Source organism: Nicotiana attenuata, unplaced genomic scaffold (genome assembly GCF_001879085.1).
Source record: "Nicotiana attenuata strain UT unplaced genomic scaffold, NIATTr2, whole genome shotgun sequence".
Classification (NCBI taxonomy): Eukaryota; Viridiplantae; Streptophyta; class Magnoliopsida; order Solanales; family Solanaceae; genus Nicotiana; species Nicotiana attenuata.
The window spans coordinates 149,592-168,407 of record NW_017670483.1 but is presented as its reverse complement, the minus strand read 5'-3'; the positions used below and the strand labels follow the sequence as shown (position 1 = coordinate 168,407).

Genomic DNA, 18,816 nt, shown 5'->3' with positions numbered 1-18,816 from the left:
CTAAACATCAATCCATTTGAATATTAGAATAGGACTGTGTTTTCAGAGTAAAAAAAATCACTCAAATTCAATCGAGCAGTAGACATTTGGCCTTTTGTATTTTCTGGAATTCTATCTCATAGAATGAAGTCGTCAGCAAAGAATAGATGAGATAGTTGGGGTCCCTTTTTTGACAGGGTTATGGGGTCCCATCTACAATAGTCAACTTCGTGGTCGATGAGTCTGGAAAGTATTTCCACGCATATTATGAATAGGTATGGGGATAGAGGGTCCCCTTGCCTAATGCCTCTAGTTGGAGTAAAGAAGTCTGTATTCGAGTCATTTATGAGTATGGAGGTGGATGTGGAGGATACACAGGACATTATTAGTTCAATTAAGTCATCCGGGAAATTTAGGGATTTCAGGGAGTATCTAATGAAAGACCACTCCAGCTTGTCAAAGGCCTTTTCCAGGTCAATTTTGATCATGATTTTTCCCTTTTTTCCTTTTGAATTTTTGAAAGAGTTTTGTATTTCATGCACTATTATGGCATTTTCTGAGGCTCTTCTTCCTCTTATAAAGCTTGTTTAAGTAGGATGGATAATATTGTTGAGCAAAGATTTTATTCTAATAACGATAATTTTAGTGACGACCTTATAGGCAGTGTTACACAGACTAATGGGTCTATATTGCCTTAATGTTTCAGCATCCTAATGCTTTGGTATTAAACAGACAAAGGTTCTATTCATGTCCTCGTTCATTCTTTTACTTGTGAAGGATTCTTTACAGAAGTTTACTAGCAGGTTGCTAGTTATTCCCCAGAATTTTTGGTAGAAGAAAGAGTGGATACCATCCGGTCCAGGTGCCTTTAGTGGTTTAAAAGAGAAGAGGGCATTCTTCACTTCCTCCTCTTCTGGTTCTCTTGTGAGGGTGGGGTGGTCAGTAAGGGTGATTGAGGATAGGGCAGGCATGTATAATGGTGATTTTTGGGAGGAATTGTGGTTAGTGGTATATAGATTTGTGTAGAAGTTCATTATAATATGGGTAAGTTCTTTTGGGTCATGGAACCAATTACCACCCTCATCTCTAATGCTAAATATCCTATTATTCCTTCTCCTTTGCAGGGTTGTGAGATGGAAAAACTTTGCATTGGCGTTGCCTTCTTGGATCCATTGGATTCTAGATTTCAGTTTCCAGAATTCCTCCTCTAATTTGAGGATTTTTTGTAGTTCATCTAGTAGTTCAATTTCTAGATTAGACAGGAAGGTGCTAGTTGTGTAATTTGGAGATTTTTGAATGCCTTCTAGTCTAGCTAGGATTTTATTCTTTTTTTAAAGATATTTCCAAAGGTATCCTTGTTCCAGGCAATGACTTTATTAGTGAAGTTGTTGATGGCATTTGAAATATTGAGTTGGTTCGTCCAACATTCTGTTACTAGTCCCTTAAATGTGGGATGGGATAACCACATAAATTCCAGTCGAAATATATTATTACTGCAGCTGGGTTTTTTGATAAGGTCCAGGAGTATGAGGCAGTGGTCAGAGTGGGTTCTTATAAGGTGTTTTACACTGGCTTCAGGAAACATACTAATCCATTCGCCGTTGGCTACGAATCTGTCCAATCTCTCCATGATGAAAGTATTTTTTTCCTTTTTCCTCTTATTTAACCAAGTGAACTTTGGGCCTTTAAACCCTAAGTCTATTAATTTGCAAGCATCAAGGCAATTAATAAACTTTGTGATTCTATTGTTATTAACAGGTAGACCTCCAAATTTTTCACTAGCACTAGTGACCGCATTGAAATCCCCTAGTACTAACCAGGGTCCTTTATAATTATTTGTGACTGTTATGAAATTATTCCACAAAGTAATTCTTTCCTCTAATAAACTACTAGCATAAATAATTGAACATAACCAAGTTTTGGGGTAGATTTTTACCTTCACCATGGCATGTATTTCTTGATCAGTTCCCCCTATTTGATCGACAATGACTTCATCACTGTTCCACATAAGTGCCATTCCTCCCGAGTCACCTTGTGCCGCAACCTGCGCTAGACCTGAAAAACCAAAATCCTCCATGATGACATGGTGGTCAGATAATTTCGTTTCTAGTAATGCAACCACACTAGGTTTATGGTACTCAAGCATGGATCTAAAAGCTCTTCTGAAGTCTGCATTCCCTGCTCCACGACAGTTCCAAGAGATGAAACTCATGCTTATATTTCTATTGTTTGAACTCATCTCCCGCATGGGAGGGGAGTTCCCCCTGCTCGACGTTCCTTCTTGATTCATCCAAAAGTTGGAAAACATTGTCGGCACCAACACCATTGCATATTGGTAGATCCCCGAGGTCCTTAACTTTTTTATAGTTATTGAGTATTTCCTCAAATCTAACGGGCAGCTTAAGATGAATCTTTTTTCTTTTCTTGCTTTGAACACTAGGGTTTTTGGTGACCTTAGCACTCCATGTTCCACTACCCTTTCCATTGGATTGTCTTCCTCTTCTTCCTCCTCTTGTCTCTCCGCGCTGGGTTGGTGAATCTGTTGCATGGGTGGCTGGGGAGTTGCTGGGGTGTCGTGAGGGGCTTGGTGGTTCAGAACTGGACCATGCATGCTTGGGTTAGTTCCATGCATGGTCTGAAATAGGGGGGCTGGATTTGGGAGAGGTTGGATGTTTGGGAAGAGGGGTGACTGTGTGTTGAGGAGGTTGAACGGTTGGATATGGTTCCATGGTTGATTCTGCTATGCAAGGTGTATCCATGGTGATGGCATTCCTTGGTGAAAGGTTAGAGCATGATGTATCCAAGGGTTACTTATTATGTTCCCCATAGAAATTCTCATGCCTTCCGATATTATTTGAGCCAAGTAGCATGGGTCCTCTATTTGTATGATTATGTCCTCTCCATTGATCCTTAGGCTCATGCTCAATCCGTGTCCCATTAGACCCTGTTCCAACCAGCTCTAGGGGGTATGGTTTGGTTGTATTGGTAAGGTTGTGAATAGTGTTGGTGGCTGGGGTGGTTGTGGGATTGTTTGAGGCGGGTTGAAGGTGTGGTTGGATCTTTGGTGTTGTTCCTTGATCCAAACTTTCCTTCTTGTTCTCATGTTTCTCTTGTGATGATTGTTTGGGAGTCTTGGCATTCTCAGTGTTAGTATTGTTTGAGTTTGTGTTTGTGTTGATGTCTCTCTTGTTGGCAGCAAGATTATTGTGTGATGGTCTTAAGAAGCTTGATTGGTTTAATGAAGAAACCATTGGAGAGTTAATGTTACTTGGTGCATTAATGAGGACATTGATTTTTGCGGCTGAGGTTGTGACAAGGTGAGTGTTTTGATTTAGTTCCAGGGACATTTTGGGGGGGCTTGATGTGAGGGGTTGTTTGTTTCAAGTGAGGAGAATCTATTAGTATTAGTTATTAGGCTGCCGTTACTTTTTGTATTGTTAGACAAGTTGTAGTCTAGGTGTTGACCTAAGGGTAGAGGTTTGGTTGAGGTGACTTCATAGTTCATAGAGGGTAGGTAGGGCAGGTGATTTTGTACCGTGTCTAGGGTGATGGGTACGTGTGTTGGACTGTTTGTGTATGTAGTTAGTGTGGGGTTGCTTGGGGGATGATCTTTTGGAGGACAATGGTCTTTGTCCATGGGTTTTTGCTCGTTAAAGGAGGGGTCATTGTCACTTATATTTGGTGACATGTTTAGGGTAGTGACAGGCCTAAAGTTTGCTGGGGGTGAGGGGGCATTTCCCATGTGTTTGGGGGATGACTTTTGTCCAGTGGGTATTTGCCCTAAGGCTTCTTGGGAAGACGATTCCATCTGGGAGGGAATTGCTGAGCTTGGGCTATGCTTTTCAATAGTTTGTTGCATGGAGTTTGTGGGATTCATGGGACCATGTTTACTCAAATAGTGCTTCATTTTTTTCTTATGGTGGGAGACTATGGTCCAACTCTCGACTTTGGCAGTGATGGACTCTATGTCCTGGGGTGATTTGTTGGAGTCGCTAGGCATATTAGTTTTGTTGTTTGTCTCCATTTTTTTGTTGGGGCAGGCTAGTACGTTGTGTCCCAGTCGTCCACAGTTTGTGCATAGGACGTTGAAACCTTCGTACGTGATTTTTTGGTAATGTTTCCCCAGTATTATATGGGTTTTTAACGGTTTTTCGATTGGTACTAGGATGCATAGACGAGCATATTTCCCCCTAAGGGCTGAGGAGGTGCATGCATCAATACGTAAGAGTTCCCCTAGTTTGTTTTCTATTTTTTGTAAGATTTCATAGTCGTAGAATTCCGTAGGGAGTTCAGGTAGTCTGGCCCAGATGGTCGAGTAAGTTAGTGAAGCTTCCGATGCTACGAATTTAGGCTCCCATTTCCTTATGGTGAGGAATTGATTTCCTATGAACCAGGGCCCCTCATGGAGAGCTTTGTTGTAATTTTCTTGATTGTTAAATTTTATGAGGTAGTAGCTGTATCCTAGGTCTATGAGGGAAATAGTTTCAGTTGGTTTCCAAATCGCTTGGAGCTTTCGTTGAAGAAATTTGTACCCAACTCTTTTCCCAAGTACCTTAACTATAAGGGTTGTTTCCCAGTTCTTATAAAGTCTCTCTTTATCTTCAGAAGTTATAGGGATGAAGATGTCTTCTTCCTCTCCATCAAGGAAAGGGTTTTCAGTTTCGTCTATGGTAGTTATGTCCATGTTTATGTCGTCCTGGACACATATATTTGACGTGTTACTAGTGGTAGGGTTATTGTTTAGTACACTTATGAAGGATGGTTTTCCTTCACTGTAGTGTTGTCCAGGTTTCATACTAGTGTTGGGGGTAGAGGTGTTTTCGTTTGTGTTAGTGCTTACATTAAAAGGCAAGTTGGATGGAGGTGTACGTGTATCGTTTTTCCTCGGGCTACCTGGGGTGGTTTCCATCATGGTAAGGTCTTAAAGTGAATGGTTTTTTGGAGTATTGGGGAGCATGTTTTTGGTTTTGGGAAGGAGGAGATGGAGGCAGAAGGTGGAGGTTGAGGGTTATGCTTAGAGAGAAGTTAGAGACGCTCTCTCTCTAACCCATTCTCCAATTGTATAGTTAATCTTAGTTCTTTGAAGTATTTATTTAGCTTACGAAAGGCATAAAAGTTAGTTAAATTTGATACTACTTCCGCCAATCAACATTATGCTTTGAAGATTCGTGCTTTCGACCTGCCTTTCTAATTCAAGTAGGATCAAATTTGAAGAGTCTGTAAATATGCAATTTAAATCGAAAAAGAATTCTGTCGTTAGGTAATTTAGAATTAGATCTTTAAATTATATAAATATTTAAAGATAAAAATCGATCGATATTTCAGAAATATTGTAATTATTTGACATTTAGCATAAATTATTCGTACTTAATTTATATAAAAATAAAATCTGCACCATTTAGAGAGTTAGAAAACATTACAAATCTGACATAGTGGCGGAGAAATTATGGCAGTGGGACACAACTTCTGTGAAATAAAAATCCTGGTTGACTTCAAATTCATTACTGAGCCGAAATCCTAAATGTTCAATTTTATCCATTACGGTTTATTACTTTTGATAAAATAACTGATTTTGAATAGCCAAAAAATTGTCTGATTTTTGCGTTCTCTTTTTATTTATCTTCGTGTTTAGAATGGACAAACAATTGGATTCTTTAGTCAGCAGGACTTAAAAATGTGATTAAGTCTCCTTAACTTTTATCTTAAACTTTGAGTTAAAGTCTTTCTACGTCTTTTTAATCCAAGTAGCATCAACTTTGTAGGTTTTAAATCGGAAAAGAATTCTATCATTAGTTAATTTACAATTAGGTCCTTAAATTATATAAATATTTAAGGGTATAAAAGTCGATCAATATTTCAGGAATATCTTAGTCGTTCAACATTTAGCATAAATTATTCGTGCTTTTATAATAATATAAATATAGATAGATAAATATAAATAGATAGATAGATAGATAGATAGATACACAGATAGATATAGATACTCGCACAGTAAGAGCTTATTTGGATGGTTATTATGTACTAGTAGTATTATATTGATATCTCAAAAAGCCCTACTTTACGAAACAGAAACCTCAAAAAGCCCTACTTTACGAAGCAACCAACTTGGCGTGGTGAATTGTTTTTTATTTTTCTCTTCAATTATGTCTTTACTTTCTTATTTAATTGCTTAATATAATTACAAGATATAACTGGTGATAAATCAGTTAAAAAAGGTTTTCTTAAATCATTCTTATGTGTAATTCTTGATAAATTTAATATTTAAAACAATTAAAGGTATTCTAGTAAACTTATTGGTTACTGTACAATACAATATAGTCAAACCAAACAATAAAAATATTACTCCTTCCGTTCCAGTTTATGTGAACCTATTTCCTTTTTGGTCTGTTCCAAAAAGAACGACCCCTTTCTAAATTTGGAAACAATTTAGCTTATATTTTCAATTCTACCTTTAACGAGAAGCTTTTGTAACCACACAAATACTCTGGACCCTTTTTGACTTGTTTAGACCACAAATTCCAAGTATTCATTTTCGTGCTCAGTCAAACATGTTCACATAAATTGGAACGGAGGGAGTACATATTTAACAACAACAAACAGTACAATCTGACCAAACGTTGTACAATCAAACCTCTCTATAACAACATCGTTTGTTCCGAAAGTTTTCGGCTTTTATAGTGAATGGCTGTTATGCACCTATAACAGCATTTGGCATTTAAATATATTTTGGCTGTTATAGACAAAAATTATCCAAAAACTAATTATTTTTCTTTTATAATATTATATATAAAAGATTAATAAAATATTTAAATTCAAAATCTCAAAAGATATAAATATTTCACAAATTAAATGCTAAAGAAATCTAATACAGTATTAAAAAATTCTTAACTAAACGCACAAATATTTAAACTCTAAGGCACACAATTAAAAAATACAAATAGATTCGTTCACATATTATTGTTAATTGTCCAATATAAGATATATCATGTGTACATCTTCAAATGAAAAAAGAATGATATGCATATCTTCAAAAAGTATAAATAGATCTTTTAAGTATCTATTTGGCATTTTTCTAATGCAAGATATATCATTTGTAGATCTTTAGTTATAAAAATATTTGATGTGCATATGTTCATGGAACATACTGCTATCCTTAAGATAATATATATAGCTATTATAAGTTGTACATTAAAATTATAAAATATATGCTTGAATATTTAGAATTATTATTAGTAATAATATTAGAAAATCTGCATGGTTGTCATATAGGGATAATTTTACAAAGAGCGTACTGTCATAAAGATGGTTGTTGCTGTTTTAGGCAGCATGTTGTTATAGAGAGGTAAAATATAATATAAATATTCGGTTCTAAGAAAAACTAAGCTTTTATAGTGAATGGCCGTTATATAGGGATGTTATAGAGAGGTCTGACTGTATTTACAAAACGATACAATATAATACAATATAATATATTATAAGACGATGAGTAATGAAATATGCACATCATACAACTAACAATAGTTGTGCGAGGAATTCTCTTTGCACTCGGTCTCATCCAAATTCGGTGGTACATACCATTAAATTTCCAAGATTCAGTTTTCCTTCCGATGGATTTCCCATTTAATGTTAGATCGCTAGTTAAAATATGGGATTAACTATGGATTTAACTAGGCTAATTTGTACATCCAGAAATGCCATAGCTGGAGAATCCTGGAACTTGCTATGCCAACTAAATACCTACAAAGTGGTAGGAAAGGGAGACAAATGAACAATACCTTATCCAGCACATTTCTTTTCTTTTTTTGCAGAAAAAGGAACAAAAATGTGTGTATAAGCAATGGCACAGACAAGATCTAATATTACATATGGCTGATTTATGAACTATAGACTATTAGACTGCAAGCATTAGGGAAATGGATCAGAAGCTATAGTCAGATGAAGAAGTTCCCAGCACAATATAGAGAATGCAAATCAAGGAGATAAAAATTATCCCAGCTCCAAAACGATCTCTTGAATGTAAGGCAGCCAAGGACGTGCATAACTAGAAAGAAAAAGAAATATTAAGACTCAAGACACATATCACTCTTCAATGCACTGGTGACAAAATAGGCCGAAGTCTCCAATTGGAGTTCAAAAGCAGAACTATCTGCCAAGTAGAAAGAAAAGATACCAAGAACCAGGAGCTCATTGGCAAATGAAGTCTTGCTGTATTGGTTTTGCACTGATTTGGATCTTGAAAACAGACACCAGGACTACAAGAAAAGAACAAGAACCGTCCCCGCGAAATAGAAACACCAATGCAGAACAAATTAGTGGACCCATATTGCTGAACCCTCCAAGAGTATCTAAACATGTCACCATCTAACAGGAAAACTAACTCTTCCACCAACGATCTTTCCATGCAGAAGCATTCTCGCTCTTCAGAATGCTTTCTCTATTATAAATTTAAATGCGCACCAAAACTAGCAAGAGAGCCAATCATGTACCCAGAAAAGGACAAAGGAACAAAATAGCCTGCCAAAAGGTTAACAACATTAATATCATAACAGTTGAGAACTTAGAATGGACTGATAGAGGGTAAATGGAATAAATTACCCGGTTAACTCCCATTAACTGTTAAAGAGATTTTACAAGAACACAACAAAGGCCACTCCTAATCCAGCTCTACAATCCAATTAGACAAGAACACCTGCTGGCCCAGAATTTTTATCACCAGTACTAAATTCAGACAATTCATCAGACCCATCAATCACAAGGCAAAGTTTCAGAGATGTGATTGCCATGCAAGAAAGCATTATAAATCCAGCACCAAACAATGGTTTCCAAATTTCCAAACCAAGTAAGCAAATAACCAGCAACCATAGTGGCATTCAAAAGTGTAAGGCCATATTCAAATTTGCAAATTAAGCAAGCATAAAATCCCAATCAAACTGTATTATCGAACATTTACGGACATAGAACAGTAGTTTATAAGAGCCAGGTTTCATGAGCTCAAACGATTCATCCATTTTGTTGGCTCAGGCCAGGGAAACAGCACCAAGTAGACATACATCAAATCACTTGCATCCAGCTTGTAGGACTTATAACTCTTCAGCTGCATCAGAAAGAATCAAAATTTAATCAGCTCAAAAGTAAATGACACCCTGAATATTGGATAACTGAAAATCAAATAGCCTAAAACTTACCACAACTTAAAGCATCAGCCAGCTCGAGAGCCTCCAGAACTGCGACGTTCGTATGGCCCGGAACGATCACGGCTAAACCGGTCACCTCCTCCACGACCACCACCATCTCTGCTGCTGCGGCTTCCATATCGATCTCCGTTCCTATCGGGTCCATAGCCACTGCTTCTACTACCACCACCTCCGCCACCGCCACCGTACCGACCACCTCTACCCCCTTCACTAGGGCATTCTCTGGCAAAGTGTCCTGGCTTACCACAGTTAAAGCAGTCTCCGCCACCACCAGATCCCCGCCCACCTCCATAATCACGGCTACCACGATCGCGATCGCGACCCCGATCTCGGTCACGGTCACGAGGTCGATCACTATCAAAATCTCTACCTGAACCTTTGTCTGGCTGGGCTTTGTCTACAGTAATATCACGACCATCTAAGTCCACTCCATTCATTGCTTCAATTGCATCTTCCATTGCTCTCTTTTCATCAAATGTAACAAAACCAAATCCACGAGATCGGCCAGAGAACTTGTCAAGTACAACCTGAGCCAAAAAGGATAGAGGCATCGAAATATTGAAATTTAACATCCACAAAAAGAAAAAATAGAGTGGGAAATGACATAAGAAAAAGAGAGGAAACGGAGGTAGACAGTTGCAACTCTAACTCTTGTCACACAACACAAAGAAACCTTCTAATGAGGTTCTGTGGTGACGCTTGACAAGAAGAATTCACAATCCTGTCTAATCTTGCACACACCTTGATAAAGTTTGGTGGTAATACTTGTTTGATGTAGTACCTTAAGCTACATTTTCATGAATTAATGGACTAGTCTTCCTTAAGAGGTTTAGGGTTTTCTTTATGGCTAGAAAGAAAGCTCAATGGAAGTTCCAGGTTTACAGAACTTTTGTTGGGCTAGCAAGCGGATTAGAACCTTTTCCAGAATCCCCTGACGATGTATGTGTGCATCCAGGGGAAAAAGATACTGATTTACCTTTATATTCCTCATTAGAGGTTGGGAGTGAGGTCAGGATTGAGAATTAAAATGATATTAATGAAAGTACAGATGTTGTAGCATTCAAAGAGCAAGAGTAAGAAAATTACTCAACAGATTTGAATTGTTCACGTAACGAGGTTAAAAATAGGTGCATTGAGAGGCAAGTGGAAGGGAGATTGCACTAAAGTGGTCAAAACCCTCACCGTCACTTGAAAGGGAAGGAGGTTTGCAGGTATGAATGGTCTAATCCTAGTCTAAAGGATGGGGCAAACTCCTTCGCATAAATGATCTGCCCAGCAACAATACACGAAAAACAACAAAGAAGAAAAAAGAGAAGCAAAAAAAAAGATCATTGAAAGATTAACCAATTCAAAAACCTAAAAAATAAACCATCCTTACCTTTGCATCAACAAGATTTCCAAACTTCTCAAATGCATCTTTTAATCCTCGATCAGAAGTTGACCATGACAAGTTACCAATAAAACAGCGATATTCATCATCCGCCATTTCTGAAACAGACAGCTGCTATTGAAAAAGAAGACAGAACGAAAGAGATGGGGGGATAGAGAGAGAGAGAGAGAGAGCAAAATCAAGCGAAGAGTCACAAAAAGTGCACCGAAAGATTAATTCAGTTAGGATAATAAGGCCTGCTTATGTGGATTATAATATTAGATCCATTTTCTCTGCCCCCATAGAACAATAGCATTAGACAAACAAGCCAAGCACTCAAAATAATCATCAACCGTATATGATTCAAAATACAGTTCCACTTAACAAATATAAAATCACACTATTTTTATTACTTTTTAGGTTTTATCAAAAAGGAATATCACTTCATCATACTCCTCTATGCAGTCTCTTCAATACTAGTTTACTGCTTTTTGTTACAAAGTTGTGGGGTTTGATTCAATTAGCTTATGTGTTCTAATTGTGAATTCAACAATATAATTCAACAATCTAAGCAGAAAGCTCATCAACCAACAAAAACATACTGTAAAACCTACTTTTTGTCGGACACCAAGAAAAAAATTGACCCCTTCCTAAGCATGAAACATGAATGAATTTTTCTAAATATGTACAGAATAATCATATGCAAACATGAAAAGAATTCACAAGCCCAACCAATCAATCACCCCAATTCAGTTAAAAATACCCCGTCCCCATTTAACTATTTTAACTGTTTAGTATACTTTCACCAAATTAAATTACGCACAGCACAAAAATAGCCAAAAATAAATAACATTAAAAGAACAAAGATATATGAGCCATTCTTCAACATTAAGCATGAGGTGGATGCTTTATTCAATGATTAATAAAAGAAATTCTTGATCTTTAATCGACTCATAAAGTACAAACTGAAACATAACAGTATAGAGAATTGCTTCAAGAGAATACATATCAAGAAAAGAACATGGGTCTGTCAATTTAACATTTTCATGAAAACCCAAATCATCAATTGCCCCAAATAAGCCATCAAAGCTTCAGAATTCGTAAAAACGAATTAGATCTTCGAGACAATCTATGCAAAAAGTAGATAGTAAGAAACAAAAGTTGTAGATACTGGATTACTAGAAATAAATGTTACCTTTGAAAATAATGAAGATTCGGAGATGAGAGGGCGGCGGCGATACGAAGAGATTGAGAAAAGTTTTAGTAGCGTTTACTCCAAAGAAGAAAAGCCAATCTGAAGCGAATATTAGGGTGTGTTATTATTTAATGGATAGCGGCAAGGGTGCTCACTGTGTTCTTGTCGGGGCAACCCGACTTCTAATGACCTCAATGAAAATATTTGAGTCAGTTATTGTTGTTCGATTATACATAGAAGTTTTTCACGCAAAATGCCTTAAAACCCCCTAAATTTATTGCGAATTATTAATTTTCTCTCCGAACTATCTCAGGTTCGTATTACCTCCAACACTAGGATAAATAAATTTAAAAAAAGCCCCAAGCTGCCACATGGCACAGGAAGTGATCTCAAATAGTCTTTGGCGCGTGAGGGTGGATAAAAAGGGGCATCTAATCAGCTATAACGGGAAAAAAGTCTCATAATCAACATTTTCCTTTTATTTTCATATTCGAAATGGCTATTCTCTTATTTCTTCCTCTTTATAAGGTCCTCCATTGAAGCTTAACAATTGCTCTTTCTTTTTGTATAATTTTGGATTTTCTTCTTTAATTGTTGAAGTCCTTAGTGATATTCTTGGTTTCCTTTCTAGTTTTCTCCAAGACAATGAAGATGAACACACTTTGTAAATGTGGGTATTCGTCACATTTGAAAATCTCATGGTCAAATGACAATCTAGGAAGAAGATTTTTTGGTTGTAAAAGATATAAGGTATGATAAAGCAATGTTTAGAAGGTTTAAATTGATTATCATTTTTGTTGGGTTTGTTCTAGATTTTTTCATTAAAAAAAATGATAGTTGTGCTTTTTGTACAGGTTTACGGTCGTAAGGCTTGTAATTTTTTTGAGTAGTACGAATCGGAATTTCAAAAACAATCTAATGTTGTTATTTTTTTAACGACCCGACCAGTTATTTAGAGTGTTGTAGCCTCGTTCCTCCATTGACTCCTTATTCTATGCTAAATTATTGATATGGGACTTATAGGGATAGTTGGTTTGGTTCCGGGGATGTTTCAGAATGAGTTGAGACGCTTAGTCCAAGGTTGGAAGCTTAAGTTGAAAAGGTTAACCGGATATTGACTTATATATAAATGGCTCCGGAATAGAGTTTTGATGGTTCCGGTAACTCCGTATGGTGAATTCAGACTCAGAAATGTGTCCGGATATTGATTTGGAGGTTCGTAGGTAACGTTGGCTTGAAATGGCGAAAGTTGGAAAATTTGAAGTTTGGAAAGTTGAAAATTTTGACCGAGAGTTTTGTGATTACCAGGTTCAGATTTTTTATTCCGAAAGTTGAAATAGGTCTATTGTGGCAATTATGACTTGTGTGCAAAATTGAGGTTAATCGGAGTTGATTTGATAGTTTTGGCATCGATTGTAGAAGTTGAAATTTCTTAGTTTTTGTTAGGCTTGAATTGGGGTACAATTCATGTTTTTGACGTTGTTTGATGTGATTTGAGGCCTCGACTAAGTTCGTATCGTATTTTGGGACTTGTTGGTATAATTGGTTGAGGTCCCGAGGGCCTCGGGTGGATTTCGGATGGTTAGCGGATCGAATTTTGAACTTAAGAAATGGCTAATGAGTTCTGGACTGGTGTGATCGCATCTGCGAAGGTCTTGGTCGCAGGTGCGAGCCGCAGGTGTGTGGATAACATTGCAGAAGCGGATTTGGGTGAGTTGGGGGAGTTGCGCAGGTTCGAGGGAATTTCCGCACCTGCGAATTCGCAAATGCAGAGGGAGGATCGCAAAAGCGAGAAGGGGCTGGTATGGCAGGTCCGCAGAAGCGAAAGTTTCTCGCAGGTGCGGACCTTGTGGACTTAAGTGACTTCCGCATAAGCGGGATTTTTATCGCATAAGCAATTTCGCAGGTGCGGAGTTCTGGCCCGCAGGTGCGGAAGCACTGGGCAGAATATAGGTCGAAGGGTTCCGAGGTTTTATCATTTTTGGACTTTGCAAGCTCGGATTAAGGCGATTTTTGAGAGAGGTTTCAATTGATTTCTTGAGGTAAGTCACTTTTGATCATTTTTATGCAATAATATTGATTACCCATTGAATTTCTCACCTAGTTTGTGTGTTTTTAAGGTGGAATTTTAGGAGTTTTGGGCTAGGGATTAGAGAATAAAATTTGGGTATTTGAGTGATGATTCGGTGTCGGAATTTGATAAATTTAGTATGGTTGGACTCGTTTTTGAAGGGTTATTCGGATTTTATAACTTTTATTGGATTCTGAGATATGGGCCCGGGGTTGACTTTTTGACTTTTGATTAAGAACTTAGCATTTTCATATGGAATTGGTTCCTACAGCTTGAGTTGATTGTATCAAATTGTTTGTGGCTAGATTCGAGGCGTTCGGAGGACGATTCACGTGGAAAGGGCTTATTGGAGTAGAGATCGCATGGTTTGAGGTAAGTAACACTTCTAAACTTGGTTCGGTGGGTATGAATCCCTGAAAATTCGTGTTATGTGATTGGTGTTGAGGTGACGCGCATGCTAGGTGGCGGGCGTGCACTTTAGTAATTGTGATTCAGTCGATTCCATAAAACTGTGTAGTTATCTTATTTGAATATTATTACTACTCTATGTATTATAACACTTGAGCTGTGATTTATGTTAGAAATCATATTTACTCTATGTGATGGTGCTATTGGGACCCATAGTGGTCGTTCTTTGGTGTCGAGTTATTTGCTTAATTGCAGTTATGTACTCAGTCGCATTCATTATTGCATATCATATCTCAGTCTATGTTACTATATATTATCACGTCATGTATCATTGATTTGGGCTACTTGGCATGAGTGTTGTGAGCTCAAGAGACCGGAGAGATTGATGACTGAGTGAGGTCGAGGGCCTGTTTGTGAGTGATATTGATGGGATCGGGTTACACACTGCATCGGGTACTATTGACTTATGATGGAATCGGATTGCACGCCGCAGCAGGCATTATTGACTCATGATGGGATCGGGTTGCACGCTGTAGCAGGATTTATTAGCGCTTGGGCAGGATCCGCCCCTCCGGAGTCTGACATACCAGCAGTGAGCGCAGGTTCTATTGATTCGTGATGGGATCAGGCTACATGCCGCAGCGGGTACAATACAGTGCTGAGTGATTGAGTGTGATGAGTGAGAATTGAGACAGTCAAGATTGAGTATTCTGAGAGTGTGAGTATGCGAGGCGTTCATCATGTTGCATCACATACAATATGCATATTGTCATGTAGATATAGAGATGTCTTATTCCTCATATCATTCAGACTTGGCATATTTTATCTGTGTTGAGCTTAACTGTTAAACCTGGAAACATGTCTAAATTCTTATACTGGTACCTGCAGATTGAGCTTCTCTGAGATACTATTGTCATATTTTCTATCATTTCTGTATCGTTTAATCCTGTGTTTGGACTGTATTGTTCGAGCTCGTCACTGCTTTTAGCCCAAAGGTTAGACTTATTACTTATTGAATTGGTTGTACTCACACTAAACTCTACACTTCATGTGCAAATCTAGGTATTTTCGAGTACGGTGGTTCTTGATTTCTGGAGCTTCATCAGTCGGAGATTATCGAGGCAACTGCCTTGGCGTCTGCAGACCTTGACTCTCCTCCTTTATCTTTTAGTTTGTTTATATTGTTCTACTTTCCTAGACAGTGTTTCAGTTGTCAGACTGTGTTATTGTATAGATGCTCATGTACTTCGTGACACCCAGATTTTGGGGAAATTTTGTATTGAGTTGCTATGTTTCATCCAATTTTTATGAGATTTTATTTACTTAAAACCTATTTCAGTATATTTTGAATTAAGGATGTCTGTATTTGTGAGTTGTCAACTTGCCTAATATCGCGATATGCGTCATCGCGACACTTGAGATTTGGGGTCGTGCCAATTTTGGGTTTGTTGAAGAAGAGAAATGCACAATAACAAGAGTTGAAGCGGAGAAGAAACCAAAGATTTCTATGTAAATCGAAGTGAAATTGGGAGAGGCACTTGAGAGATTTTTTGATAGAGTTTTGCTAGAGAAAGAGAAAGGTTCAGAGAAAAATGAAATCTTTATGTTTTGTTTCTAACGTTTTGCCTTTTACCCTTTCTTTATTTTTTTCTCTTTTTTTTCTTTAGTAATTAGTATAAAAATTTAATATCATTTTATTTAGCCTATGTAGAGTAGACAAATTGTCCAAATGTATCGCGCGTGCATACACTTAACTAGGTGTATGAGACTCGCGGGAGGGGGGGTTATATTTACTTATCCTAGTATGGGGGGGGGGGGGGTAGATAATTCGAATCCGATATAATTTAAGAAGGAAACTAATAATTCGCGACAAGTTTAGGAGGGGTTTTTCATTAAAAAGGGAACAATAACTTTTTAAATTTATGAAATTATTTTCTTTTTAAAAATCTTAATTTTAATTTCATATTATTTATACTTAGGCATAATTATTAATCTTAACCACACAAAAAATTAATCATACACTCTCCGGTTTGACTATTATTATTTTTAGTGCCTATTTTGTAAAAATAAAATACTTTCGGAACAAATCAAACATAAGGAAGAAAAAAAATCTCGATGGAAATGCATTTTTTTTTTCTGGAGAAAAAAGGAAATGGAATCTTTTATACCCAAGATTCTTCTAATGGTATGTTTGAAATTACTAACCGTTAAACCTTAAAAAATGTATTGTATCCAATATGATGCACAGACATGATAAATAAGGAAAGTAGACGCCTAACAGAAAAAAATTCTAAAAGCATGTTTGGAAAGTCACCTAGGAATTAGATTTGGGTATAATTGAGTATAATTATACAGTTTGACATGTTTGTCTTGGTCAGCATGGAATTGGGTGTAATTGGAGAGGTGTAATTACACTCTCCAATTCTCAAGGAGGTATGAATTGGTGGTAATTAAATTGTGTAATTAGAAGGTTACTTTTTAATTTCTTTCCTTTCTATTTTTATTTATATTTATTTTCTTTATAATTTTCTTTATTTTTATTTCTTTTTTTTATTTTTACTTTTTAGTTAAAATATTTTTTTTTGTACATTATTATCATTTATTTCTCTACCTTTACTTCTTATGATTCCATGTAATTGCTCGTTTTTTTTTCTTATTTATTTTATTTTGCATAACTACGTTATTATTCTAGTTTTTGAAACTACACCTCCTAATATTAGAAATGTTGAGTCATTAACAAACAGGGCATATAAGAGTGATGTCATCAAGGTAGAATTTCGTTGTTAAATGAGGTTATAAACTTATTATGTTTCCTAATATTAAGTTGTATTGGAACTTATTTTTATTATGTTAGAATTTAACATAGGTTAAAGTATTTTTTTATGGGACTTTAAAATTGTGTTATATTTATGGTTCTAATTTACTTATTTTAGTAGTGGCGTGTTATTTGACATTATATATTGTTCATTTTTTAGTTAGAATTGATAGATTAGTTTTGTCAAACATTTGCATAGTGTTATAATATTATATTTATAAGCATTAATTTATTATATCAAACATGCATTCAATGACAAGAAAAAAATATGCATCTTAAACACCAAATCTATTATCATTTATACTTATAAAAAATTATTTATAGGTACATATTTATTATCTTAACTTTTAATTTTTGATAATTACTTCATTTAAAATTTAATCTAACTGTGTAATTACACTTGTACAACCAAACATCACGCTTGTGATTATATTGTAATTACGTTATGACAAACAAACATGTTATTATAATTACTAGGCTGTGTAATTACTACCCTAGTAATTACACCAATTTCAATTACCAAATGACTTTCCAAACAAACACTAAAAGTGGTTGAAACTTGACAAGACGAAATATGATTTTTTTGAAAGAAAGTGATTCTTAAAACACTTTTTATTTGGTGGATGTCACCGGAGGAAGTTAGATCCTAAAACTAGCAAGCCTAAAGTGTTAAATTCAAAGAAGAAAATTAGCTTAAATAGCAGCTTACTCAATTGCTTAAATTAAAAATAGCCGGCAAATGTATAATATATGTATAACCCTATAAATAATATATAATTTCTATATACTAGCTAGAAAAAGTAAACCGTATAACCGATCGTCTATTTATATAAAGATCCAAAGAATGTCCTTTCATTAACTTTTACTTTCATCCTCTTCCGGGAAGTGTTTTCACTAATTCAATTTTGTGCAAATCAACTAAAGCACTCGATACTGAAATGTTCTATATATATATTCTCATAACTCAAATCCGAGAAATTTTCACTTCCTTGGCTATTGACTGATACTCGGGCAGAGCTAGGTGGCAGAAAGGGTTCAACCGAACCCCATTCGCCGAGGGCACTTGTGGGAACCATTCGGGGGCAGAATCCTTAGTTCGAAAGCTAATCACAGCCGGCCACTACTGGAATGAAATGGATAAGTCTGCGAAAGACTTCGTACAAAAATGCGACGAGTGCCAAAGACACGCCCCGATGATCCATCAACCGGGAGCGATGCTCTACCCAATCTTGTCTCCATGACCATTTATGAAGGAGGAATTGACATCGTCTGTCCCCTACCGGGCACCCGGTAAGGTTTAATTCATACTATTCATGATCGATTATTTTTCCAAATGGGACGAGGCTCAAGCGTTCGAGAAGTTCCAAGAAAAAGAAGTCACTGACTTCATCTGGGATCACATAATATGTCGATTAGGGATACCAACCAAGTTCGTTTGCGACAACAGGAAATAATTCGTCGGCAATAAGGTGAGTAAGTTTTTTGAAGATCACAAGATCAAGAAGATACTATCAATGCCTTATCACTCTACTGGGAATGGGCAGGCGAAATTAACGAACAAAACTATACTCCAAAACCTAAAAAAGAGGTTGACCGATTCGAAAGGAAATCTTGCCCGAAGTCCTGTAGGCATACCGTACAACTTCAAAATCGAGCACCGGGGCCACCCCATTTTCTCTGGTATACGGAGCCGAAGCCTTAATACTAGTGGAGGTGGGGGAACCAAGCCTTAAATTCTAGTATGCTATCGAAGAGTCGAACGGCGAGGCCATCATCACGAACCTG

General features: G+C 36.7%; 1 protein-coding gene and 1 long non-coding RNA gene across 4 annotated transcripts; one reads left to right on the top strand and one right to left on the bottom strand.

Annotated features, from left to right (window-relative positions):
* Positions 1–8,561: 8,561 nt before the first annotated feature.
* On the bottom strand, positions 8,562–11,910 carry LOC109240080 (glycine-rich RNA-binding protein RZ1A-like). Of its 3 annotated transcripts, none has more exons than XM_019406698.1 (4): positions 11,738–11,910; positions 10,552–10,677; positions 9,165–9,700; positions 8,562–9,073 (listed from the first exon to the last, which is right to left on the bottom strand). In XM_019406698.1, exons 2-3 carry the CDS (start codon positions 10,657–10,659, stop codon positions 9,179–9,181), a joined length of 630 nt encoding a protein of 209 aa, XP_019262243.1. In that variant the 5' UTR covers positions 10,660–10,677; positions 11,738–11,910; the 3' UTR covers positions 8,562–9,073; positions 9,165–9,178. The 3 variants fall into 3 exon arrangements, with proteins under 3 accessions (XP_019262243.1, XP_019262242.1, XP_019262240.1); XM_019406697.1 differs by having other exon boundaries at positions 10,552–10,674; XM_019406695.1 differs by having other exon boundaries at positions 10,552–10,661; positions 11,738–11,907.
* A 463-nt stretch (positions 11,911–12,373) lies between these two features.
* Positions 12,374–15,450, top strand: LOC109240078. Its single transcript, XR_002070002.1, has 3 exons — positions 12,374–12,487; positions 14,114–14,180; positions 15,279–15,450. It is a non-coding gene; the product is annotated as an uncharacterized LOC109240078 (long non-coding RNA).
* Positions 15,451–18,816: the final 3,366 nt, after the last annotated feature.